The sequence below is a fragment of the Narcine bancroftii genome, chromosome 5 (assembly GCF_036971445.1).
Source record: "Narcine bancroftii isolate sNarBan1 chromosome 5, sNarBan1.hap1, whole genome shotgun sequence".
Lineage (NCBI taxonomy): Eukaryota > Metazoa > Chordata > Chondrichthyes > Torpediniformes > Narcinidae > Narcine > Narcine bancroftii.
Genome location: NC_091473.1, coordinates 208,828,905 through 208,855,720, shown reverse-complemented (window position 1 = coordinate 208,855,720; position 26,816 = coordinate 208,828,905). Strand labels below are relative to the sequence as shown.

The following is a 26,816-nucleotide window of genomic DNA, read 5'->3' as shown; positions in this document are numbered from 1 at the left end:
GGAACTGATTAAAGTGCATGGACACTACACCAATTGCTTATTTGACTCTGGGTCAACTGACAGTTTTATCCAGCCAGATCTGGCCCTCCATTGGGGACTTGACATTATCCCCACTACCCAGAGGATCTCATTAGCAACGAGGTCGCACTCGACTGGGATAAAGGGGTATTGCATCGCCACGCTGGAAGTACAGGGCGTGACGGTCACCCACTTTAAATTATTCGTCCTTCCCCAATTGTGCGCCCCAGTGTTGCTGGGATTAGACTTCCAGTGTCAGTTCCAAACGGTGTCCCTACACTTTGGGGGACCCCACGCCCCCCTCTCGGTCTGCCATCGCCATCGCCCCACTCCCGAAGCACCCGAGCAACCCGCCCCCGTGCCCCGGGGCCAATCCTGCGGCCTTTCCACACTCCGGATTGCCCCGCCAGCACTCTTCGCAAACCTCACCCCTGGCTGGAAGCCTGTGGCCACCAAAAGTCGGCAATATAGTTACGAAAACAGGCAATTCATTAGGAGTGAGGTGCGTAGATTGCTGGATGAGGGCATCATCGAACCCAGTTCAAGCCCCTGGAGAGCCCAGGTGGTGGTTGTCAAGAATGGGGAAAAACTACGGATGGTGGTCGACTACAGCCAGACCATTAACCGCTTCACACTCCTGGATGCGTACCCCCTGCCACGCATCACGGATGTGGTGAACCAGATCGCCCAGTACCGCATTTTCTCCACTATTGACCTACGTTCGGCCTACCACCAGCTCCCGATCCGCTGCGAGGACCGACCATTCACGGCCTTTGAAGCGAATGGGCGGCTATATCAATTTCTCAGGGTACCATTCGGGGTCACAAATGGTGTCGCGGTCTTCCAGCGGGAAATGGACAGGATGGTGGACCAGAACGGGCTAACCGCTACCTTCCCGTATCTGGACAATATCACCATCTGCGGCCACGACATGCAGGACCATGACGCCAACCTAGACAAATTTCTTCAAACTGCCCGTCAGCTAAACCTGACTTACAATTTGGACAAGTGTGTTTTCCGGACCACACGACTCGCTATTCTAGGTTGTGTGGTGGAAAACGGGATAGTCATGCCAGATCCTGACCGCATGCGTCCCTTAATGGACTTACCCCCCCCACATACCCAGAAAGCTCTCAAACGCTGCCTGGGCCTTTTCTCTTATTACGCACAATGGGTTCCAAACTACGCCGACAAGGCACGTCCTCTTATCAAGACCACCTCTTTTCCCCTCTCGACCGAAGCCACAGCGGCGTTCGATCGAATCAAATCTGACATCGCTGCTGCGACGCTGCACGCGATCGATGAGTCTGTCCCGTTTCAAGTCGAGAGCGATGCATCCGACTTCGCCCTGGCAGCCACCTTGAACCAGGCCGGTCGGCCTGTAGCCTTCTTCTCCAGAACCCTCCAGGGTCCGGAGAGTAGACACTCCTCGATCGAGAAGGAGGCCCAGGCCATAGTTGAAGCGGTACGTCGTTGGAGACATTACCTCGCTGGGAGGCGCTTTACACTGTTGACTGATCAACGCGCGGTCTCCTTCATGTTCAGCAACACCCAGCGTGGTAAGATAAAAAACGACAAAATCGCCAGATGGAGAATCGAACTCTCCACCTTTAACTATGACATCCTGTACCGGCCTGGTAAGCTCAACGACCCGCCTGACGCGCTCTCCAGGGGGACGTGCGCCAGCATACAGATGGACAGACTACGGAAACTCCATGAGGCGCTCTGTCATCCAGGGGTCACTAGGTTTGCTCACTTTGTCAAGGCGCGCAACTTACCCTACACAATTGAGGAGATCCGCTCCATGACCCGAGCCTGTTCGGTGTGCGCCGAATGCAAGCCCCACTTCTTCCGTCCGGATAACTCCCACGTCATCAAAGCCACCCGCCCCTTCGAGCGTCTTAGCGTAGACTTTAAGGGACCCCTACCGTCGACCAACCGTAATACCTACATCCTTACGGCCATCGACGAATACTCCCGCTTCCCATTCGCTGTGGCCTGCCCAGACACCACTGCCACCTCAGTGATACAGGCCCTTCACAGTATTTTCACCATCTTCGGGTACCCCAATTCCATCCACAGTGATAGGGGGTCCTCATTCATGAGTTCAGAGCTGCAACAGTACCTTCTGGAGTGTGGCATTGCTTCAAGCAGGACCACGAGCTATAACCCACGCGGTAATGGTCAGGTCGAGAGGGAGAATGCCACCATATGGAGAGCGGTTACACTGGCTCTCCGGTCTAAAGGTCTCCCCACCTCTCACTGGCAGGAGGTTCTCACTAGTGCCTTACACTCCATCCGCTCCCTCCTATGTACTGCAACAAATGCCACCCCCCACGAAAGGATGTTCCTTTTCCCGAGGAAATCCGAATCGGGAACCACTGTACCGGCATGGCTCACCGTCCCTGGCCCCGTCCTTTTGCGACGCCACGTCCGGCACTCAAAGAATGACCCCTTGGTCGACCGAGTGACTCTACTCCACGCGAACCCACATTACGCATACGTGGAGTTCCCAGACGGGCGGGAGGACACTGTTTCGGTGCGGGACCTAGCTCAGGACGCGGTAGACCCAGCAAACCCCCCAACTCCTTATGCTCCAGGCCCCGTGCCGCAACAGAAGGACCAACAGCACCCCAATGACTCGGGCCACCCTGCCGACAAAACGACTGGGGAATTGAGCGACGGAGCAGTCGCACCCGATGAGCCCGCTGGTGACACCACTCCAGCGACCCCAATCCCGGCACCACGGCGGTCACGCCGGATGGTCAGACCCCCTGACCGCTACAGTCCTTGACCTACCCCTTTTCATTCTCTCCCTCGTTTTTGTTTTTTTTTTCCCCGGGTCAATTCTCCAAGAAGGGGTGAATGTGATAGTACAGATCTATCACCAATGTACATAGTGTATATAGTTACTGTATCTAGACTGTGCTTACAGCGATTGGCTGAGAGCTAAGCCACACCTATTGTTTGGGCCTTAAAGGGTTGTGTCCCTAGCCAGGTCGGATCATTCCGGACTGGTCGGCCACCTGTGAAGAGCTCCGGTCTTTTGCTAATAAAAGCCTTGGTTTGGATCAACAAGTCTTTGGTTCTTTCGACGAGCTCTACACTGTTTACATCCGGTACCGCACGGATGGCAGTCTCTTCAATCTGAGGCGCCTGCAAGCTCAAACCAAGACACAAGAGAAACTTGTCCATGAACTACTCTTTGCAGACGATGCCGCTTTAGTTGCCCATTCAGAGCCAGCTCTTCAGCGCTTGACGTCCTGCTTTGCGGAAACTGCCAAAATGTTTGGCCTGAAAGTCAGCCTGAAGAAAACTGAGGTCCTCCATCAGCCAGCTCCCCACCATGACTACCAGCCCCCCCCACATCTCCATCGGGCACACAAAACTCAAAACGGTCAACCAGTTTACCTATCTCGGCTGCACCATTTCATCAGATGCAAGGATCGACAATGAGATAGACAACAGACTTGCCAAGGCAAATAGCGCCTTTGGAAGACTACACAAAAGAGTCTGGAAAAACAACCAACTGAAAAACCTCACAAAGATAAGCGTATACAGAGCCGTTTTCATACCTACACTCCTGTTCGGCTCCGAATCATGGGTCCTCTACCGGCACCACCTACGGCTCCTAGAACGCTTCCACCAGCGTTGTCTCCGCTCCATCCTCAACATCCATTGGAGCGCTTTCATCCCTAACGTCGAAGTACTCGAGATGGCAGAGGTCGACAGCATCGAGTCCACGCTGCTGAAGATCCAGCAGAAGAAGAAGAGGAAGAACACAGAGAAATGGAGGATGAAGGGAAGGGCAAGTACATGGATATATTTTTTTTAAAGAATATATGGAAATGGTAAAAGAATGGCAGTCACAAGAATTCTGTGAAATAAAAAGAAGAGTAAAAAGTACAGAAGAAAAATTGAATAGATTAGAGATGATCATGTCAGATATAGGAAAAAGAGTGGACAAGGTGGAAGAACGAGAAACAGCCATAGAAATGGAAGTAGATGACTTAAAAAAGAAATTAGAAGAATCTAATAAAAAAGTTAAAGAGACACAAGAGCTGTTAGCTCAGAAGATAAATATAATGGAAAATTATAATAGAAGAAACAATATAAAGATAGTGGGCCTTAAGGAAGATGAAGAAGGCAAGAATATGAGAGAATTTATAAAAGAATGGATCCCCAGGGTCCTAGAAAGACCAGAATTACAGGAAGAAATGGAAATAGAAAGGGCACACAGAACATTAGCCCCTAAACCACAACCACAACAAAAACCAAGATCCATTCTAGTAAAATTCCTAAGATATACAACAAGAGAAAATATATTGGAGAAAGCAATGAGGAAAATAAGAGAAGACAAAAAACCACTGGAATACAAAGGTCAAAATCTTTTTTTTCTATCCAGATATAAGTTTTGAACTCCTGAAGAAGAGGAAGGAGTTTAATACAGCAAAAACGATCCGATGGAAAAAAGGATATAAATTTATGCTAAAGTATCCAGCGGTACTTAAAATAGTTATGCCAGGGCAGCAAAACAGACCATTCTTGGATCCGGAGGAAGCACGAAAATTTGCAGAACAACTACAAAACAGACAGAGAGATGAAGACATGTAACGAGAACAAAAATGACCACGAACTATATGTATGTGTGTATGTAGGTATTAAAAAAAAATAGAGTATAGGTAAGAACTAAGAAGGGAAAGAAAGGGAAGAAAGGAAGTATGGGGGGAATTAAGAGAGTGACCTTTGTTATATATGAAGATGAAAATCTTTTCTGGGGGTGCTGGGTGGGGAAGAGTTACGGTCACTGTAAAATCAGTTGACGCTTGCGAGTGAATTCGCAAATCCAAATGGAGAGGGGCGATGTGGTTGCCCGACAAGGGACAAAGGAAAACTCAGGAAGGGGAGGGAATAGTGGGGTTAAAGGAATTTTAGATAGGAGAATAATGGAAATATTTCATGTTTTAGAAATGTTGTCTTATAAAGTGTTAAAATAAAGAAAGCAGAGATGGATAAGAAGGAAAGGTGATGATGAGGAAACAGAAAGGAAAGATAAACAAAGTATGAAATGGCTATGTTGAACTATATGACTTTAAATATTAATGGAATACATAACCAAATCAAAAGGAAGAAACTGCTAAATTTACTGAAAAAAAAAATTGATATAGCATTCGTACAAGAAACACACTTAACTGAAGTGGAACACAAGAAATTAAAGAAAGATTGGATAGGACATGTAACAGCAGCGTCATATAATTCAAAAGCTAGAGGAGTAGCTATATTAATCAGTAAAAATGTACCAATCAAAATAGAAGAAGAAATAATAGATCCAGCAGGGAGATATGTTATGATAAAATGTCAGATATATTCGGAGCTTTGGAATTTACTCAATGTATATTCACCTAACGAAGAAGATCAAAAATTTATGCAAGATATCTTTTTGAAGACAGCAGACGCGCAAGGGAACAAAATAATAGGAGGGGATTTCAACCTTAATTTGGATGCAAACATGGATAAAACTGGAAAAAAATTAACAGAAAGAACAAAGTAACCAAATTTATAATTAAATCGATGCAAGAAATGCAACTTTTGGATATATGGAGGAAACAACACCCAAAGGAAAAGGAATATTCATATTATTCGGGTAGACATAAAACATACTCAAGAATAGACCTATTCCTGTTATCAGCTCGCATGCAAGAGAGAGTTAGGAAAACGGAATATAAAGCTAGACTATTATCGGACCACTCACCCCTGTTATTGACAATATAGTTAGAGGACATCCCACCAAGAATGTATAGATGGAGATTAAACTCCATGCTACTAAAAGGCAGGATTTTAGAGAATTCATTGAACGACAAATTAAAATGAACTTTAAAATAAATACGGAATCAGTGAAAGATAAGTTTATACTATGGGACGCAATGAAAGCGTTTATCAGAGGGCAAATAATAAGTTATGTAACCAAGATGAAGAAGGACTACAATCAGGAAACAGAGCAGTTGGAAAGGGAAATACCAAATATAGAAAAATAATTAGCAATGAAGGAAGACACAACTAAAAGAAGAGAATTGGCAGATAAAAAAATAAAATATGAAACACTACAAACATATATGGTGGAGAAGAACATAATGAAGACAAAACAGAAATATTATGAACTAGGAGAAAAAACGCACAAAATTCTAGCGTGGCAGCTTAAGACAGAAAAAACTAAGAGAATGGTGTTGGCATTAAGGAAAAAAGACAAGCAAATCACATATAATCCAAAAGAGATTAATGAAAACTTCAGAGAATTCTACGAACAATTATATCAAACTGAAAACGAAGGGAAAGAAGACAAAATAGATGAATTTTAAATAAAATTGAACTACTGAAATTACAAACAGAGGAACAAAATAAATTTACAGAACCATTTGAAATAGAAGAAATACACGAGATAATAAAAAAACTACTGAATAATAAAACACCAGGAGAGGATGGATTCCCAATAGAATTCTATAAAACATTTAAAGATTTATTAATTCCTCCCCTTCTGTAAGTAATCAACCAGATTGATAAAACACAAAGCTTACCAGATTCATGCAAAACAGCAATAATTACAGTCATACCAAAGACAGGGAAAGATCCACTCACACCAGCGTCATATAGACCAATAACTTTACTTAACACAGATTATAAGATAATAGCTAAACTATTAGCAAACAGATTAGCCGACTATGTACCAAAAATAGTAAATCTAGACCAAACTGAATTTATTAAAAAAAAGACGAACAACAGACAATATCTGTAAATTTATTAACTTAATTCACGCAGTAGAAGGAAATAAAGCTCCAACAGTAGCGGTTGCTTTAGACGCAGAGAAGGCCTTTGACAGAATGGAATTATTAATTCAAAGTACTACAAAAATTCAGCTTACCAGAGAAATATATTAATTGGATTAAAGCATTATATAAGGGGCCATTGGCGAAAGTGACAGTAAATGGATATATATCAAAACAATTTAACTTAAGCAGATCAACAAGGCAGGGATGCCCACTATCTCCCTTATTGTTCGCGTTAGCCATAGAACGACTAGCAGAACTGATAAGAACAGAAAATAAAATAAAAGGGATAAAAATAAAAGACAAGGAATATAAAATCAGTCTATTTCCAGATGACGTTATAGTATACTAAGCAGAACCAGAAATATCAATAAAAGAATTACATAGGAAATTAAAGGAATATGGAGAAGTGTCGGGGTACAAGATTAACACAAATAAAAGTGAAGCAATGCCAATGAATAATGCAGATTTCTCAAAATTTAAGAAAGAATCACCATTCAGATGGCAAAAGCAAGCAATGCGATACCTAGGTATACAAATAAATAAAAACCTCAGCCATCTATATAAATTCAATTATTATCCACAAATGAAAAAATTACAGGATGACTTAGAGAATTGGAAAGACTTACCACTAACACTGATAGGAAGGATAAACTGTAATAAAATGAACATTTTCCCAAGGATACAATACCTATTTCAGACATTACCAATATGCTTAACAGAGAAATTCTTCAAGGAGTTAAAGAAAATAATCAGGAATTTTTTATGGAAAGGGGGGAAACCGAGGATAGCACTAGATAAATTAACAGAATGGTATAAACAAGGAGGCTTACAACTGCCAAACTTTAAAAATTATTATAGAGCCGCACAATTAAAATACCTATCAGATTTTTATCAAACAAGGAAAAAGTCAGATTGGACTAGATTAGAATTAGATAAAATAGGGGAGAAGATACCTGAACATATATTATATTAATTGGTCGAAAAATTGGTACAACGTAGGAATTCTCCAGTATTGCATCATCTGCTCAACATGTGGAAGAAGATTCATGTAGAAAGGAATAAAACAAATTACCAGCTACCAAAACTAATACCGATGCAAAATCAGCTAATCCCTTTTACAATAGATAACCTTTCTTTTAGAGAATGGGAGAAAAAAGGATCAAAAGAATAGAAATTTTTTTTGGGAAATAAATTATTATCCTTTGAACAAATGAAGGATAAATATAATATAACTCACGATACAGTGTTGGCATACTACCAACTGAAATCCTACTTGAAGGACAAATTGGGAGGCAGTCTGAGGTTACCAGAGGGAAGTAATTTTGAATATGTGATTACAGACACAATGATAATCAAAACATTTATAACAAACATGTATATTAAATTACAAGAAAAGGAGAACGAGGAAACAAATGGTAAAACTAAACAAAAATGGGAACAAGATCTAAACATAAAGATAAAGAATAAAACATGGGAGAAGTTACGCTCAGGAACTATGAGAAATACAAGAAACACGAGGTTACGTATGATACAATATAACTGGATACATAGGCTATACATTACACCTCAAAAGTTAAATAAATGGGACCCAACAGTATCTGACAGATGTTTTCGCTGTAAAAAGGAAATGGGAACAACAATTCATGCAATTTGGACATGTGAGAAAGTGAAAAAATTTTGGGAAGATCTAAACCAGATATTAAATAAAATCACAAAAATCAATATACCAAAAAACCCAGAGATCCTCCTAAGTAACATAAAAAACAAAGAATTTGGATTTGAGTTGGATGGAGCACAAAAAAGAATTGTTATGATAGCAATAGCTGTAGCAAAAAAATGTATTATGACAACCTGGAAATTAGAAGATAACTTGAGAATACAACAATGGAATATAGAAATGAATAAATGTATTGCATTAGAAAAAATAACCTATAATTTAAGAAATAACATTACAATATTTGAACAAATATGGGAGCCATACATGAAACACAATAGAGAAAACCTACTGTAGACATCTTCCACCTAAAATGACAGAAGGTGAAAAGAATGAAAAGAACTGACTCAGTGGAATTTCTTGTTTATTTTTATTGAGTGACAAAATTGTTTGACGGATTTAATGTATATTATATTCTGAACTTTAAATAAATGGGAGGGGAGGTGAGGGAGGGAGGGAGGGGAGGCGGGAAGGGGGAGAAAAGGACACTGTATGTATTTAAGAAGGAAAATATATGTATCTTGATCAATATGGTTTATAGTGTGAAAAATAAAAAAAATTTTAAAAAAAGAGGAGTGTCTACTCTCTGGACCCTGTAGGATTCTGGAGAAGAAGGCTACAGGCCGACCGGCCTGGTTCAAGGTGGATGCATCGTTCTCGACTTGAAACAGGACAGACTCATCGATCGCGTGCAGCGTCGCAGCGGCGATGTCGGATTTGATTCGATCGAAAGCCGCTCTAGCTTCGGTCGAGAGGGGAAAGGAGGTGGTCTCGATAAGAGGACGCGCATTGTCGGCGTAGTCTGGAACCCATTGGGCGTAATACGAGAAAAGGCCCAGGCAGCGTTGGAGCGCTTTTTGGGTGTGGGGGGGGGTGGTAGGGTAGAAGGGCACTCTACTCACATCAGAACGAGGGGTCCAGTCCCTAGAGAACTCGTTGGACTTTAAGGCTGCATCCTCCATTGTGATTGCAATCCGGGCCACGTCCTCTAGTTTTTCTACCCCTTGTTCGAGCAAACGCAGCCTCACTTCGTTCGATCGGAGCCCGGCCACATAGGCAACCCAGACGAGATCGTTTGTGATCTCGGCAACAGTTTTGAACACACAATTACAGTCCTTGCCCAACACCTTTACTACTTGTAAATATGTCCTGCTGGACTCGTCGGGCTGTTGCTTTCTCGACGCAAGCACGAGCCGGGCATGAACTCTGTTCACCGGTTGATCATACAGTTCTTTCAGTACCTTTATGGCTGCGGTGTAAGTGGTCTCATCCTGGATGTCTCGTAGACTCTCAAGGACACCATAGACAGCAATGCTATTAGACGCTGGTTATCCTCATCTACCTGAATGAATCTCAGGAAGTTTTCAAAGTTCAGCAGCCAGAACTTAAAGGCTTTGAAGGCTGTAGCTGACTGTGGGTCGATATCAAGTTTTTCTGGCTGAGTTAAACGCTCCATCCCTTTCAAAAAAAATTCTTTTTTCTTTTTGCTAATAAAATTGTAGAGCTCGTCAAAAGAACCAAAGACTTGTTGATCCAAACCAAGGCTTTTATTAGCAAAAGTCAGGAGCTCTTCACAGGTGGCCGACCAGTCCGGAATGATCCGACCTGGCTAGGGGCACAACCCTTTAAGGCCCAGACAGTAGGTGTGGCTTAGCTCTCAGCCAATCGCTGTAAGCACAGTCTAGATGCTGTAACTATATACACTATATAGATTGGTGATAGATCTGTACTATCACAGTGGGTTTGTGGAATGAGCTACTAGAGGAAATGGTAAAGGTGGTTACAATATCATTGTTAAAAGTACATTTAGACATAATGTGATTCAGAAAGGCTTAGAGGAATATGGAATTATTTAGACAGCTTGGTCCACATGAAAAAGTTGGGCTCAAGGGCATGTTTCTGTGCTGTAAAGCTATAACTTGATGCACTCACTATATTGGGTACCATTTGCACTCATGAAGAAATCTCTTGCTGATTGAGAGACCATTTTGTGCACAAATTGGTTACCACATTTACAAGAACATCTAACAATAGCAACAACAATTAAGTAATGACAATAAAATCCCTGTTCTTCAGAATTCAAACGATTGGTTAAAAATAAATTGTGGAAAATAAATAGGTAAAAAATGCCAAAGTTTAAAATTGGCACCCCCAGCGGTCAGTTCGACAATCACACAACATGCAATCTCAAGCAACCGGAAAATTCACTTGTCCAGTGTCTGCCAAACACCATAGGTACAAGATACTGGGATTTTACTGTTCTAGGCTATGAAATATTTGAGCATGTGTCAGGAGCTAAATGACTTCAGATTTGTTCCCTATGATTTCCATCTGAAGCAGCTTTGAAAGGAGTATACCTGCAATGATGTTCCTCAGAGTGAATGCAATGTAAGCTGTGACAAATCATTGATCTGGTGGTGATTTTACTTGTAAGGATCCTCTTGGAAGTATTTTTTGCAAAGTTGCTGGAGATGGTGAGGATTTGGTGGTTCAGGATCTAAATCAGAGGATAGAGACTGTTGATGCCAAAGGGGATTGGAGGAAACTAGTTGTGGGATTATGAAGTTTGGATGTGTCAGGTCAGCAGATCATTTAGTGGGCAGCTGGTGGGCCAAGAGATATGACTTTCAGAAGATGGATGAGCTCAACCCAGAGATGAAATTATCTATATTGAAGGAAACCCTATCCAAGATGACTTCCAATGCTATCCAAGGAACTGCTCAGAAAGATTTCCCTTCAGTCACACAAAAGCAGGTTATGCAGTTTGAATATTATTTATTTTTTTTTTTCCGTGAATGGACAACTTAGCCCATTGAGAAGCAATTTAAAAATAAACTACCAAAGTGGTTAAAAAAAAAGGGAAGGGAAGGGAAGGGAAGCCAGAGGTTTACATTGTTGCAGCTCTATAAAACTCTGGTTGGACCACTGAGATGCACTCTTTGGCTTGGCTTCGCGGACGAAGATTTATGGAGGGGGTAAATGTCCACGTCAGCTGCAGGCTCGTTTGTGGCTGACAAGTCCGATACGGGACAGGCAGACACGGTTGCAGCGGAAAATTGGTTGGTTGGGGTTGGGTGTTGGGTTTTTCCTCCTTTGCCTTTTGTCAGTGAGGTGGACTCTGCGGTCTTCTTCAAAGGAGGTTGCTGCCCGCCGAACTGTGAGGCGCCAAGATGCACAGTTTGAGGCGATATCAGCCCACTGGCCTTAATTAGCTTAAAACTTGCACACAAAGTTCTGCACCCCTTCTGGCTCCGTGTACTCTGCCAGAGTGAGCCTTTATATGGGGCTGGTGATTGGCAGGGAGTAGGTGGAGCCAGCCTCGCAGGCTACTTCTCTGTAGGTACAACGGGTCGCCCCTCACATCTCGGAGTTTGCTGATCAGTTTTGAGGGGATGACGGTGTTTAGTACTGAACTGTAGTCAACAAAGAGCATCTTGATGGTTGAGCCTTTGCCATCCAGGTGTTCTAGGGCTTTATGTAGAACCAGTTAGATGGCATCCGTAGACTGGCTGGGTTTTTTAATCCCTGTGAGAGGGTCTTAAGAGGCTGAGGGTGGGAGTACTATTCAAAGGTTGTGGGCAGCTTGGATGGGGGGGGGGTGGTCACAGTGTTCTCCCCTAAGGTAGATGATTCCTGAACTCATCCAGGGTACAGGTTCAATGTGAGCTGGGGAGGGGGGGTGATTAAGAGGAACCAGAGAGGCAACATTCTGCATCTCCATCAGCTGCCAGAGAAAGCTGCAGGTAGATCCCCACCTCAATCCCAGGCTGCAACTGTGGTTTTAATACCGCACACCATTCCCGCACTGACGTGTCTGTCTATGGCCTCATGCACCATCAAACTGTGAGAGATGAGTACAACTGATGTAAAATTATGAAAATGAAGAAACTAAAATTGATACATGAGTAAATGAATGAAGCCAGTACAAACAGCATGAGACATGGATATTAGAATGCAGGAAGCCGAATCAGTCTGAGTAAGATAAGAATCTCCTAGCCTTTAGACTGATATCGCCTCAAACCGTGCATCTTGGCGCCTCACAGTTTGGCGGGCAGCAACCTCCTTTGAAGAAGACCGCAGAGCCCACCTCACTGACAAAAGGCAAAGGAGGAAAAACCCAACACCCAACCCCAACCAACCAATTTTCCCCTGCAACCGCTGCAACCGTGTCTGCCTGTCCCGCATCGGACTTGTCAGCCACAAACGAGCCTGCAGCTGACGTGGACATTTACCCCCTCCATAAATCTTCGTCCGCGAAGCCAAGCCAAAGATAGGAAGTAGAGTTAGTATGAATGAGATAAGGGTCTCCTAGCCCTAGACAGAAGTACCAAGTTCTACATTTATAATTAGTAAGCCTTACACAGATTTATCAAGTTATGCATATTAAATTAGTAACTAGACAGAATTAGCGAACTCTGCATATCAAGAGACTGTAGCCCTGAGAGTCGGAAAGGTGTGAATGGGGACAAGGGCAAGGTTGTAAATAAGGACAATGAGGATAATGACATGAGAAGACACCGACAGGATACCCCTGGTCCTCCAAGTGCACAGAAACAGCACGTAGGCAGGCAGGATTTCCTATGCCAAACCTCTCCAGGAGACAGAAGAATGTAAGGGGGGGGGGGGGGTATTCCTATACTGAGATAAACTGTATAAAAGTTGGGTGAGCCCCAGTGTATGTGTGTATTCCCAGGGTAAGGGGAAGCACCCAACTTTGCATTGTTGTAAAATAAATGTTCTTTGTTCTCAATTTTTGTCTCGAGCAATTTCTGTTAAGGTACTTCTATTTTTAACAAAACCAAGGACACCAACAAAATGGAGGAACAGCACCTTGTATTCCATCTCAGCCCTCTCCAACTGAATGGCATTAACATCGACCTCCAATTTCCTTTAACCCTCTTCCCTGCTCCACCCCCCCATCTCCTTTCCTCCTCCTTCTTAGCGTCTCTCCTCCCCCCCCCCAATCACTTCTCAGCTTCTTACTCTTCTCCCCACCCCCACCTATCACCTCTTACTTGTCATCCTGTGCTCCTCCTCCTTCCCCCTCCCCTACCACTTCTTTTTAATTTGGGTATCTGCCTGATTTTTGGCATGACTGATGAAGGACTCCATCCTGGATCGTCAACTGCCTCTTACTTCCTGTGAATGCTGCGTGACCTGCTGAGTTTCTCCAACGCTCTTGCGGTTCTGCATCGAACACAGCATCTGCAGATTGTCCTGTTTTACCCAAGCGACTCGATCTTTGTGAGTCTGCTCTGCAAGGTTCGGCTTTGCAGTGGAAGAGGTCAGAGTCCAGGTCTGTGTGCGTGGTGCTCCATCCTTCCCCCACCATCTGGAGCTTTGACTTCCCCTGGCACACAGATATGACTGAACTCCTGCCACCAGCACAGTCTTTGCAAAGGAAATGCCATCCCCGTCCCTTCCCCCACCCCCACTGTTCAGCCAGCATTCAAGTTGAGTCCCCGATGGGCTGAAGGGCCAGAGGTTCGTTGTTTTGCTTTTTGTTAAATGTTTTCCTGTGGTTAATAAATTAGTTGCGATCACTTTGTGGAGTTTTGGTCTTGTTTAATCTCCTTCCAGATATAAACTAACATCAGAATGGGAACGATCCAGACAATCTGGGGAGGATCCAGGCAGAATGTTTGGGAGAAAGCAGAGAACTCCAGTATTCTGGGATGGACCATTGTCTCAGACAACTTGTGACCCCGTGAAATGTGTCAGCAGAAGTGAGTTTCCCACTTCTGAGACACCCTGTTGGAAGAAAAGTAAAAGATTTGTCAGTTACCCCTTCCCACCCCTTCCCGTGCTTTCTCTCTTTCCTCTTCCCCTATCCCTCATTCTCAGGAAAGGGTTCCGACCTGAAACATTGCCTGTCCATTTACCCAAGGGATAAATACAGGGTCTAATTTGTTCAATTTTATTGTCACATAAATCCCAAAAGGAACGTTCAGTGAACAAATAGACATCTCGTTCATAGTACAACAAGACACAGTGCATGAGTGCAAAGTGCAGAGATACAGAAGGATCAGTTGATTTGGGGCAAAGGCATCATAATTTGGGGGTTTGTTCACGAGTCTGATGATGGTGGGAAATAAACTGTCCTTGAACCTGATGATGTGTGATGTCAAACTTCTGCTGAAGAGAGTTTGGTCGGGGTGGGAAATATTTAATTATAAATATTTCTACAGATCCAGGCACCACAGAAACTCTCCAGGTCTTTGTGCTTCCAGCCACAATCAGACACTGTCCCCAGACCATAGAAACACAAGCATCCTCCCCTTCAAAAAGCACCCAGCAGCCCCTGACACCTCCCCCCACCCCCACACCCACCAACCACCCTTCCCACACACATACAACACTAGAGACACATCGCCAACCTTCCAATACTGAACCTTCCCGGTTCCGAAACCTGTTCCCAGGCTCCATCCCCAATCCCCACCTATTCCACAGAGACACTGTGAATGATGACAATGGAAGTTTATTATCATACAAGTAAAACCCCATCAGAACAACAATCTGGACCCCAATCATCAACACCACCCACAAACTGGAAGGACAACACCATATATTCCCGTCTCGCCAGCCTCCAACCAGACGGCATGAACATTGACTTCCAATTTCCACAAAACCCCTTTTCCAAGTCTATCTTTCTCTCATCTTTCTGTCTCCTTTCCTGCAGCTCCCACCCCCTTCCCTGCTGTTGCATCCGGGTTGTACCATCGAGTAAACACTAGAAAGGCTTGCAAATTTAACAGCACGTTTCTTTACTTGCATCCAGCTACTGGGTCGCATATAGATACAATGTGTCTCACCGCGTATGCACCAATCTCAAGTGTGATGTGGTGTTAGTGTCCATGCCGCACCATAAAATAGTCACAGGTTTCCTCAGTGTATAACATCACCCCTTCTTAAAATAAAATTAAGATTTTTTAAATGTATTAAAATTTAAGATTTTTTAAATGTATTAAAATTTAAGATTTCTTAAAATAAATCATTACTCCTTCTTTATCTGCAATTCCAATTAAGTATTAACTCTTCCATTTACACATTTGCGGTTCTATATTTTCTTCAGTGGAATCGTTGCTTCTCCACCTCGTAGACCTTGTAATGACTGTTTGGTTCTGTCCTTCTCCCGCTGCTCACTGTGCAGTCATTGCAATGTTGTTGGTTGGGGTTTCACCTCGAGATCCCTCAGAAGCTGTTGATGCTTCTGGTGCTTTCTGTGTCTGATCTGGTGTTGGGCGAATGTGGGTCCTGCTTCATCTCAGCTGCCGGCCAGATTCTATCTCAATGATGTATGACCTTGGCGTCTCAGCTTTTCTAACAATCTTTGCTGGACTCTAGGTTTTTAATCACTGGCTCTGGAACATGCACATGCTGCCCTGTGAAGAGTTCTGGTCATGTTTGTTGTAATGTTGATGACTTCCCTCTTGTATGTTAGTCAATTTTGTACTTATTTCCTCTCGGTCGTCTGCTGGACAGATTTTGCTTGGCAGGGTCGTCTTGTACTTTCTGCTCATCAGAAGCTCTGCTGGGGACGTCACGTCGACCCTGAAGGGTGTTGCTCGCAGTGACTGAAGAGCAAGGTGAGGGTCTTCCTTTGTCTCTTGACACTTGGTGAGAGTGTGTTTAATTGTCTGTACCTGCCTCTCAATTATCCCATGCCTCTTGGGGTGATATGGTGATGATGTAGTGATGGTGAACCCATATTCTGCAGCTATTTCTCTGAATTCACGCCATGTGAATTGGGTCCCATGGTCACATATCACCTGTTCAAGTCTCCCCTGTTCCGTGAAGAGCATTCGTACTGAAGCAGTGATGGTTGGTGCTCTCAGGTCCTTCACTTTCCTGATGAAGGGGAATTTGGAGCAGGAGTAGGACACAATGAGATGCCTCTCCTGGTTTTCTGTGAATAGGTCTGCTCCCACTCTGTGCCGTGGCCTGGCGGGTATTTTAGAGAGAATCATCTCTTCCTTTTGTTGTGTATTTCTGGCATGCCACCATGTTTTCGATGTCCTTATACACGCCTTTCCAACAAACTGCCAATTTTGCTCTGAGTTTGCATTTCTCCATTCCCATGTGGCCTTGGTGTATTTTCTGGAGAATTTCTTTTTGCATTACCTCTGGTATTATCAGCCAAGACCCTGCCAGCAGTACCCCGCTCTCCAGGGATATGCCGTTCCTGATAGACCAATACTGATATATTGAAGCCTTTGCCTGTTTTATTCTTTCTGGCCATCCCTGTATCACCTGTTGCGAGAGCAGCTGCAGCACCCCGTCCTTTGTGGTCTCTTCTTTAATCAGGCTTAGTTTGTTATTGGTCACACGAATGAGGTGATGTACCTTGATCTCCATGTCTTTCATTTCATATTTTTCATTTGGGGAAAGACGTGACAAGGCATCGGCAAGCACCATTTCCTTCCCTGGCCTTTTCTTCAAGGTGAAGTCATAACATTGGAGCCAGAGGAGTAACCTCTGTAATCTGGCTGGTGCCTTGCTGAGGTTCTTTTTCTGCATGTGTTCCAGTGGACGATCATCACTCTCTACCACAAACTGAATTTTTCACATCCCTAAACCACTGCCAACAGCTCCCTTTCGATATTGGCATGTTGGGTCTCTGCTGTTGTCAGGGCTTTTGAGACAAAGGCTATCGGTTTTCCTTCCTGCACCAATCCTGCCACGAGGCCTCTGATGGAAGCATCTACATGTAATGTAACGGCTTTTTTTCAGTCATAGTAGCTCAGTTCTGTTTCCCTGCAGACCACTTCCCTAATCTTGTCGAAATTTCTTTGATGCAGTGGTGACCACTGAAACTCTACATCCTCTTTAAGCAACTCTCTGAGGTTGTCTGTGTGGTCTGACATGTGTAGTCTAACCCTAACCCTAATGTACTGGACCAGGCCAAGGAAGCTTCTTAGTTCCTTTATGTCCTTTGGGTGGTCCATTTCAGCACTGGCTGTTACCTTCTCTGGGCTTGGCCTGACCCCATCAGGTGCATACACCATTCTGAAGGATTGGCTCTCCTTCTCCTTATTGATGCATTTGTCCACATGAGTTTGATGCCGGCCCCTCTTGTTCTCTCTATGGCTTCGTGTACGTGAAGATCATGGGTCTTCCCATCTCCACCAAAGACCTGGATGTTGTCTGTGATACCGACACTGCCCTTGCATCCCCTGTAGGTCTCATCTGTCTTTTGCTGGAAGACATCTTGGCTCACCTTTCGGCCAAAAGGTTGTCACAGGAACTTGAGCAGTGTCAATACTTCATCCAGCTTCATGTTCCAATATCCATTCTTTGCATCTAGTTTGCTAAAGATTTTGCAACCGCTCGTTCAGAAGTGATGTCTTCCAGCCTCTTTTGATTGCTTTGAGATCCAGACATGTCCTCAGGCAGCCATTCGGTTTTTCCTTTATTACGGTGGAATTCACCCAGTCAGTTGGCTCGACCACTTTCGCTATCATTCATTTTTCTTCCATTTCTTCGAGCTCCTTTGTTTCAGCTCTATTGGCACCTTCCGTGGAGCATGGGTTATTGGTTTGCATTCTGGGTCCATGGATATATGGTATTTGAAATTTCCAAAGCATTTATGGTACTGTGTAATCAAAGCATTTAGGGTACATGTCCATGGGCTTGACCTTGTTTGTGATCAGAGGGCATTGTTCAAGCAGAATGTCCATTTCCTTCTCCTTGATCTCATTGTTTACAGAAATTAGCTGTAATTCCTGACAACTATTCAGGCCTAGGATCGCTGGTCCATTGACGTCAACCACAAAGAACTTTATTTTCAAATAGAATATTGTTGGTTTGTTTCTAATGTTTCTTTTAATTTGGATCGTGGCGTGCAATTCCCTTTTTCCTCCCTTCCCTTTCTTGGATGTCTCAATGCAGAGCGTCAGTGAATCGGAGTCACTGCTGTTGCTTCCCTTGACGTGATGTACTTTCCTTCTGTATTCTTCTTATCTCTCTCTTTTCATGTCAGACCTACACATCTTTTCCCAGTGATTGACCTTCCCACAGATCCTGCACTTTGAACCTTACGCGGGACATTTTTTGCGGTCATCGAAGGGATGTCGTCTGCAGTTTTCTCTGTGCGTTTTAGGGCATCAACCCTTCTATCTCAGTGCTGCGTGTTGGCCTGAACGGAGAGGGATTGCATTTGCCTACTAGTGACCTCAAAGGCCCAGGCTGTGTCTAGGGCATCTGCTACTTTCAAGCTGTCTTTTCCTATGAGAGCTTTCTGCACTTCGGGATGAGCACTTCCCCAAATTAGTTGGTCTACTATTCTCTCCTCTATTTCTTTGAACTTGCATTTCGCAGCAATATTCTTTTGCCTTGTGAGGAAATTATCTACTGACACATCAGGCTCTTTGTTTTAATCCCTGCAATTCATATCCCTTTAGTTGGATCGCGGTTCCAGATGAGAGGAACATTTTTCAAATATCCTTTCTGGGTTATTTTCTTCCTCTTCAGCCAGCTCCCAGCTATTAAACAGGTGCAGTCCTCGCTCCCCCGTCCAAAGAAGGATGTAACTAACCTTTTCCTCTGGTGTGACTCCCTTGAGGAAACATTTGAAATCCAGGTTGCACTTCTGCTAGAACTTTTTGAAAGCCTCTATGATGTAGTTGGCTTCCCCGTCTGTGACTGGGTGTGATGCTGCTGTGGTTGCAGCCATTTCCTTCTCCAGCCCTGGTCATCAGATAATGGTGCTTTTTCTTTGTTTCCAACTCTCCATGTTTATTTCAATTGTTTTTCTCTATATGGTGTGAGTTTCGATCGATCCCACCTCTGCCATCATGGTGTGTCTGTGTTGTACCGCACATTTCTTTACTCACATCCAACTAATGGGTCACGTATAGATACAATGTGGCTCACCGCGCATGCTCCCCTCTCAAATGTGACGTGGCTCTTACAGTGTTAATATTCATGCTCTCACATAATTAAGTCCCAGGTTTCCTCAGTATATTACAGAGGCAACCTTCACATCCTTCTCTCTACCCACTTTCCCTTTTCACTCTTCCCTCCCTCTTCTTCCTCTATCCCCTCTCTTTATATCTTCTCTATTCTCTCTCTCTCCACACCCCTCTCTCTTTCTCTCACTCCCTCTCTCCCCTTCCCCTCTCTCTCTCTCTCTCTCTCTCTCTCCTCCCCTCCCCTCGGCCTGACACAAAACACTGCATTGGCTGGAACTCATCCAACTAGGACTGTTTTCAAGGGGAAGGATAGGGAAGAGAGAGGAGTTAAGAGTGTGTCTCTGCCCACATCTTTCTCCCCTGCTCTCTCTCCTCTTTGCTCTCCCATTTCCCTCCCTATCTCTCTTCCCTTTACTGGACACTGAGACACTAACCCCTCTGCATTGACTGGAACTCATCCAACTGGGAATAACTGGGAGACTTTCCAAGACCAGATCTTTGCAGGCAATAGACAGAGAGGGGGAGAGGATCAGAGAGAGAGAAAGAGAGAGAGAGAGAGAGAGAGAGGGGGAGAGAGGGATGAGAGAAGGGGGAAAGGGGAGGGGAAGAGAGCAAAGAGAGGGCAGAAAGTGAGACAACCTTTCCCCTAATCCTTCCACCCCCTCTCCCCTGCACTTTCTCACCCCCTCTCTCACTCTCCCCCTCTCAATCCCTTCTCCACTGACCCTATCTCATTCTCCCTTTCTCCTCCTTTCTCCACTCTCTCCCCTCTCCCCACTTTATTTTTCCCTCTCCCCATTCTCTTCACCTCACCCCACCTCTCCACCTCACCCCACCTCTCCACCTCACCCCACCTCTCCCCCTCTCTCTTCCCCTTGCCACTTTCACAAAACCCTCTGCTTTGGTTGGCTGTCATCCAACCGGGAATAATCAGGAGGCTGTTTTCAAAACCAGATGTTTGCAGACAATTGACAGAGATGGGGGGGTGGGTGGAGGAGAAGTAGAGAGAGAGAGGAGCGGGTGGGAGGAGAGAAGGGAGAGTGAGGGAGAGAGAGAGAGAGAGGAGTGATGAGGAAAGAGGGAAGGTGAGAGGGAGACAACCTTGCTCCCCTCTTTCCCCCTCTATCTTCTCCTACTCCCTCCCCCTCTCTCCAATCCCCTTTCTTCCCATTCTCTCACCGCTCTCTTTCCTTTTCTCTCACCCCTCCCTCTCTCTCCAACCCTCTCCCCACCTCTCCTGCTTTCAACCCCTCTCCCCTCTCCCCCTCCCAACTCTCTCTGCTCCCCTCCGCCCTGAGCTACAAATCTTTCTGCATTGGCTGGAACTCATTCAACTGGGAATAACTAGGATACTGTTTACAAGACCAGATGTTTGCACACAATAGACAGAAAGCAGGAAGAGAGGGGGCAAGAGAAAGGGGAGTGAAACAGGGGGAAAGAGGGGAACAGGGTGATGGGGAAGAGATGGAGGGGAGAAGGAGGGTTGAGAGAGGGGAGAGAGGAAGAGGGGGAAAGAGAGAAGGTGGAGAGAGCGAGGGGAGAGGGTGGAGAGAAGGGGAGGGAGAGGGAGGGAGAGAAAGATAGGGGCGAGAGTGGCAGGAGAGACTGGAGAGAATGGGAAAGAGAGGGGGAAGGGTAGAGAGAGGGATAGAGAGGGGGAGGGAAAGCGAGAGGAAAAGGAGTGGGGAAGAGGGGAGAGAAGGATGAGAGAAGAGGTGAGGAGAAGAGGAGGAAGAGAGTAAAGAGGAAGGGAGGGAAGAGAGGAGAAGGAATGGAGAGAAAGGGGAGAGAGAGGGGTATAAGGAGAGAGAGGAAAGGGAGGGGTTGAGAGGTTGAGAGGTTTGGTGGGGTTCTCACCATGAAGTAGTAGGTGGGAGTGGTGGGCAGATGGAAGAGGGAGAGGTTACACCCCAGGGCAGCAGACACCACACTCATCACGTGGGGTCCCTGGCAGCTTCAGTGGGCCAAGAGGTCAGGGTCAGGAGCGCGCTGGTGCACCCTCTCTCCCTTTCCCTGAGACACCTTTTCCTCTCACTTACCCCTTCCTCTCACCGATCCCCTCCTCCTCCCCCTGAAAATACACTCTCCCTACTAACAACCTCTTCCTGAGATCAACCATTCTCCGAGATCAACCACTCACCAAGACCCCAGTCTCCCTGAGGCACCCCCCCACCCCCAACAACTCCTCTCCCTGAGACCCCTCTCTGTCTCTGTATCTCTCCCACCCTCAGTGGAAAAAGCCTATCTACAATTTCTATTCCGCTTCATAATTTTAAATACTTCTATCAAATCACCCCTCAGTTTTCTATGCTCCAGGGAATAAATCTATCACTCAGTTCCAGATGTCCGGGCAACATCCTAGTAAATCTTCTCTGCACTCTTCCTATCTTATTGATATCTTTCCTGTAGTTCAGTGACCAAAATTGTACACAATACTCCAAATTTGGCCTCACCAATCTCTTATACAATATAACATCCCAACTTCTGTACTCAGTACTTTGATTTATGAAGGCCAATGTGCCAAAAGCTCTCTTTTGCAGGCTACACCTGCAACACAACTTTCAGGGAATTATGCACCTTTATTCCCTCTGTTCTACCTCACTCCTCAGTGCTTGACCATTTACCGTGGATGTCCCTCCTTGGTTTGTCCTCACACTTGTCTGCATTAAATTCCATCCGCCATTTTTCAGCCCATTTTTCCAGCTGGTCCAGACCCCTTGGAAAGCCTTCCTTGCAACACCTCCAATCTTAGTGGCATCTGCAAACTTGCTGATCCAATTTTCCAGATCATTGATGTAGATGACAAACAACAATGGTCCCTGCACTGTTCCCTGAGGCACATCACTAGTCACAGGACTAGTGATCTTCTACCGCTACTCTCTGGTTTATCCTGTCCAGCCATTGTCGAATCTAGTTCACAATTTCACCATGAATACCTAATGTCTGAACCTTCCTGACTAACCTCCCATGTGGGACCTTGTCAAAGAACTTACTAAAGTCCATGTAAACAACATCCACAGCCTTTCCTTTATCAACTTTCCTGGTAACCTCCTTGAAAAATTCTAAGATTGGTTAAACACAACCTACCATTCACAAAGCCATGTTGACTATTCCTAATCAGTCCCTGGCTATCTAAATAATTTTTTATCTGGTCTCTTAGAACACCCTCCATTAATTTACTTTCTACTGATGTCAGGCTCACCAGCTGATAATTTCCAGGGTTAATTCTGGACCCTTTTTTAAACAATGGAACAACATGAGCTAACCTCCAATCATCTGGCACCACACCCATGGCTAAGGACATTTTAAATATTTCTGCACGTCTCCCTCAAGGCCCGAGGGAATATCTTGTCAGGCCCTGGGGATTTATCTACCTTTTTTTGCTTTAACAGCAAGCACTTCCTCCTCTTTAATCTGTATAGGTAAAGAACAAGCTGATATCTGCATCTTTGCTGTCCAGGTGCCAGGGCTTTGTGCAGAGCCAGTGAGATGATACCTACCATAGACCTGTTGTTGTGGTAGGAAAATTAGAATGGATCCAAGTTGCTGCTCAGACAGGAGCTGATATACATACCACAGCTGTCGGCAAAATCACAAATGGCAATGAGGAAGTGTACAGGGGGGAGATCGATCAGCTCGTTGAATAGTGTAACGACAACAACCTTGTGCTCAACGTTAGCAAAACCAAGATGATGATTGTGGACTTCAGAAGGAAGTCAGGAAAACTCAACCCAGTCCTCATCAAGGGCTCAGTAATGAAGAGGATCAAGAACTTCAAATTCCTGGATGTCAACATCTCCGAAGATCTGTCCCGGAGCCTCCATGTTGATGCAATCACAAAGAAGGCTCACCAGCCACTAAGCTCTGTGAGGTGTCTGAGGAGATTTGGTATGCCATATGGAAAACCATGGTGAGCATTCAGGCCGGTTGCATCACTGTCTGGTATGGAGGCGCCAACTCTCAAATGAATAACCTCCAGAGGGTTGTTAACCCGACCTGCGACATCACAGGCACCAGAATTCACTCCATCATTGAGTGACATCTAGATGAGCCGGTGTCTTGAAAATGCAGCCTTTATCCTCAAGGACCCACCCCCCAGGCCATGCCCTCTTCATTCTGCTTCCATCGGGGAAAAGGTACAGGAGTCTGAAGACGAGCACTCAGAAGCACAAGGACAGCTTCTTCCCTGCTGCCATCAGGTTCCTGGACGATCAATGATCCAAAGACACTGCCTGACTTTTTGTACACTACTGTTTTATTCATTTATAGTAATGCCGTAAGATGGGTTATAATATCACTGTGATGCTTCCGCAAAACACTGAATTTTATGACTTGCTCATGACAACAAATTCAGATTCTAATTCTGATCCTGAGGATATTCTGAAGCAAAGTTAATGGAACAAGGGGGCTTTTCTTTTTGGAGCGATAGAGAATGAAAGGTGACTAACAGATGTCTACAAGATGATTAGAGATATATAGTGTGGACACTCAACATCTTTTTTCTGGGTGACAGTAGCAAAAACCAGAGGACATCTCTTTAATATGACAGTAGGGGGAGATATTATCGATATGCTTTTTAAACACTGTGTAGGTACCTGGACTGCGTTGCTGAGGTCCAGAGGCTGGTAGAATAGGGATATTCAAAAGAATGCAAGCAAAATAGAGGATTCTGTGTATGAGGTCAGGTGGGGTTAATTTGTTGAGTAGGTTTATATAGGCCAGTATAACATGGAGGGCCGAAAGGCCTGGACTGTGCTGAAATATTCTTTGTTCTATCTCATGGAATCTCACACACAGAAACAGGCCATTTAGCCCAACATCCATGGTGGTCAACTTGCCTGCGTTCCACCCAGATCCCTCCAACCACTTCCCATCCACGTACTGGTCTGAATGTCGGTTAACCCTGTAATTGTCCTCAAGACTCTGACAGGTCATCCCACAGACCCACCACCCCCAGTGTTGAGATTCCTTTCAAATCTTCACCCTCTAAATCACACATACAGCTCTCCACACCCTGACCTTGGGACTGGGGAGCTTGAACGACAGAGAGATGGGACTGGGTGGGTTTTGGTCCCCATGAGAGGAGGAGGCTGAGGGTGGGAGAGTTCTCAGAGGTTGGAGCTGGGATAATGGGGGTGGTCAGTGTTCTTGATTCTGGAACCCATCCAGGGTGCAGGGCAGGTTCAAGGTGAGAGAGAGGAGGTTAAAGAGGGGAAACATTTTCACCCAGAGGGTGGTCCACATGTGGGATCAGCTGCCAGAGAAAGGTGTAGAAATGGGTCCCCACCTCAACCCTAGGCCACAACTGTAGTTTTAATACCACACACCATTCCCACACTGACATGTCTGTCTATGGCCTCATGCTCGGCCAAACCAAGGGCGCTTGCAAATTAGAGGAACAGCAACAGAACTCTGATTCTGGCAGAGAGAGAGGGGGCAGTGTGCAGTTTTTCATTAATACTGGCTTCTGCACGGACATTAGCATTATGTTGATATCCCACTCTATTGCATTTGAGCAGACCCTGCGATCTACCCCGAGAGTTCTCATCAGTGATTCCAACTAATTACAAGCAGGAACTTGTGGAGCTGCATTATGTGGTCAGTAAACAAGAGACGGTCCAACCCAATGCACTACAAATCTTAGTCGGCAACTTTAACTAGTCCTGTGTCAAGAAAACCCTGCCTATCTAACACCAGCATCTAACCTGCTGAGGTCCCAGCACACTTGATCACTGCTACACCAGGATAAGGAAGGCCTACCATTCTTTCCCGAGTCCGCACTTTGGCAAGGCTCACCACCTGGCTGTGCTCCTTCTGCCTTTGTACAGACAAAGCCTGAAAAGAGACACTTCAGAGATCAGGACAGTGAGAAGGGGGTTGCAGGTGGCTGAAGAATGGTTGCAGGACTTCCTTGAGTCAGTGAATTGGGCTGTGTTCAAGGACTCAGCTGAGAATTACACCAGGGCTGTTACAGACTTTATCAAAGCACCTGTGCACAAGTGTGTCCCCCACCAAATCTTTCAGGGGTTTCCCCAACCAGAAGTCCTGGATGAACAATAAAATCTGGAACCTGCTGAGAGCCAGATCACAGGCATTTCAGTCTGAAGATCCAGAACAGTACAGCAGGAGCAAGTATGACCTACAGAGAGCCATCTCCCAGCCGAAGTGGAGATTCTGGATGAAAATGGAAAACCATGACAGCTGTGGCAGGGACTAAATGACAGAAGTAAAAACACAATGCTGGAGAAACTCAGCAGGTCAAAGAGTGTCCTTTATAGAGCAAAGATAAAAATACATATACCGACTTTTCAGGCTTGAGGCCTTGATGAAGAATTGCATGGGGAGAGTTCAGCCCTTGCTGATCTTATGCCATCTTTCCTTCTGTCTTGAAGCAGCATCAAGAGCTGTGAGAAGTGCTCGGACCTCTCCATCCAAGCATGGTTAGCCCTGGTTCTGAAGCATTTGATCTCGGTGACATCTTCAATGCACTTGCTGATGCAGCCAGTTGTTACAGGCCCAGAGGGCCACAAACACCAGCAGCAATAGAAATTCACCAAGACAAATGTTTACTTAAAAGTCATTTTTAATTTTCTTTAAACTTAAAAACAGGGTCAAACTTATTACTATTAACTTAACCCCCTTCTAATTCTAAGCGTACATGTAGGTAATGTGTATAAATTCAGAAATATGTCCAATCTCACTTCTCACCTTCAAGTTCACCAGTATCAGGCAATTCTTATACCATGCACAGAATTTAATACTTATGAATTTTCACCAAGCTCTGGTGCTCAAAGGTAATTGGTTACCGCTCTTCTTGGTTTCGGAGAGAGATTCATTGCTGGTTGGTCACACACAAACTGATTTACTTCCATCATCTACTTCAGTGTCTTGCCGAAGAAACTTGCCCCATCATGGGTTTTCCAAGTGATAACCTCTTCTTCGAGGTCACAACCAAGTTCCTCTTGTTTTCCTTATTTCAGGTGAAACACTCTAGCCAGCCATTTCCTCTTGAATGGACCACAAGCGTTTTCAACAGGCTGAACTCAGAACTCAAACCTATCTTCAAAATGGGGTTTTCCACCAGCTTCCAAAAGCCACTGCAGAAGTCAGTTCTCTCTCTCTTAGAGAAAGCCTATTTGGTCTCTCTCTCCACTTGCAAAACCACATGACTTTCTAGAAAAGCAAATTGCAACCAGACAGATTGGAACATTGGACCCAAATGTCTGAGCCCGTTCATCTGTTGCTTTCAAAACAATAAACCATTCCTCCACAGCATGTCCAATTAACACCTACTTGTAAAGTCCCTTGAGTTCGGGTTCTTCTATTTGCATCTCCTTATGAAAATCTTTA

The 26,816-nt window shown here is 44.9% G+C and overlaps 1 protein-coding gene across 1 annotated transcript in view; it reads right to left on the bottom strand.

Annotated features, from left to right (window-relative positions):
* The window catches only part of LOC138765497 (zinc finger protein 208-like), a 64,139-nt gene that overhangs the window by 12,505 nt on the left and 24,818 nt on the right, over positions 1 to 26,816 (bottom strand). The window contains exons 3-7 of the mRNA XM_069942525.1: positions 13,693 to 13,906; positions 11,816 to 12,021; positions 10,914 to 11,053; positions 9,575 to 9,762; positions 9,140 to 9,409 (exon numbers count right to left, since the gene is read on the bottom strand). Coding sequence (XP_069798626.1) covers positions 9,140 to 9,409; positions 9,575 to 9,762; positions 10,914 to 11,053; positions 11,816 to 12,021; positions 13,693 to 13,906 — 1,018 coding nt within the window. The remainder of the gene's footprint in view (positions 1 to 9,139; positions 9,410 to 9,574; positions 9,763 to 10,913; positions 11,054 to 11,815; positions 12,022 to 13,692; positions 13,907 to 26,816) is intronic.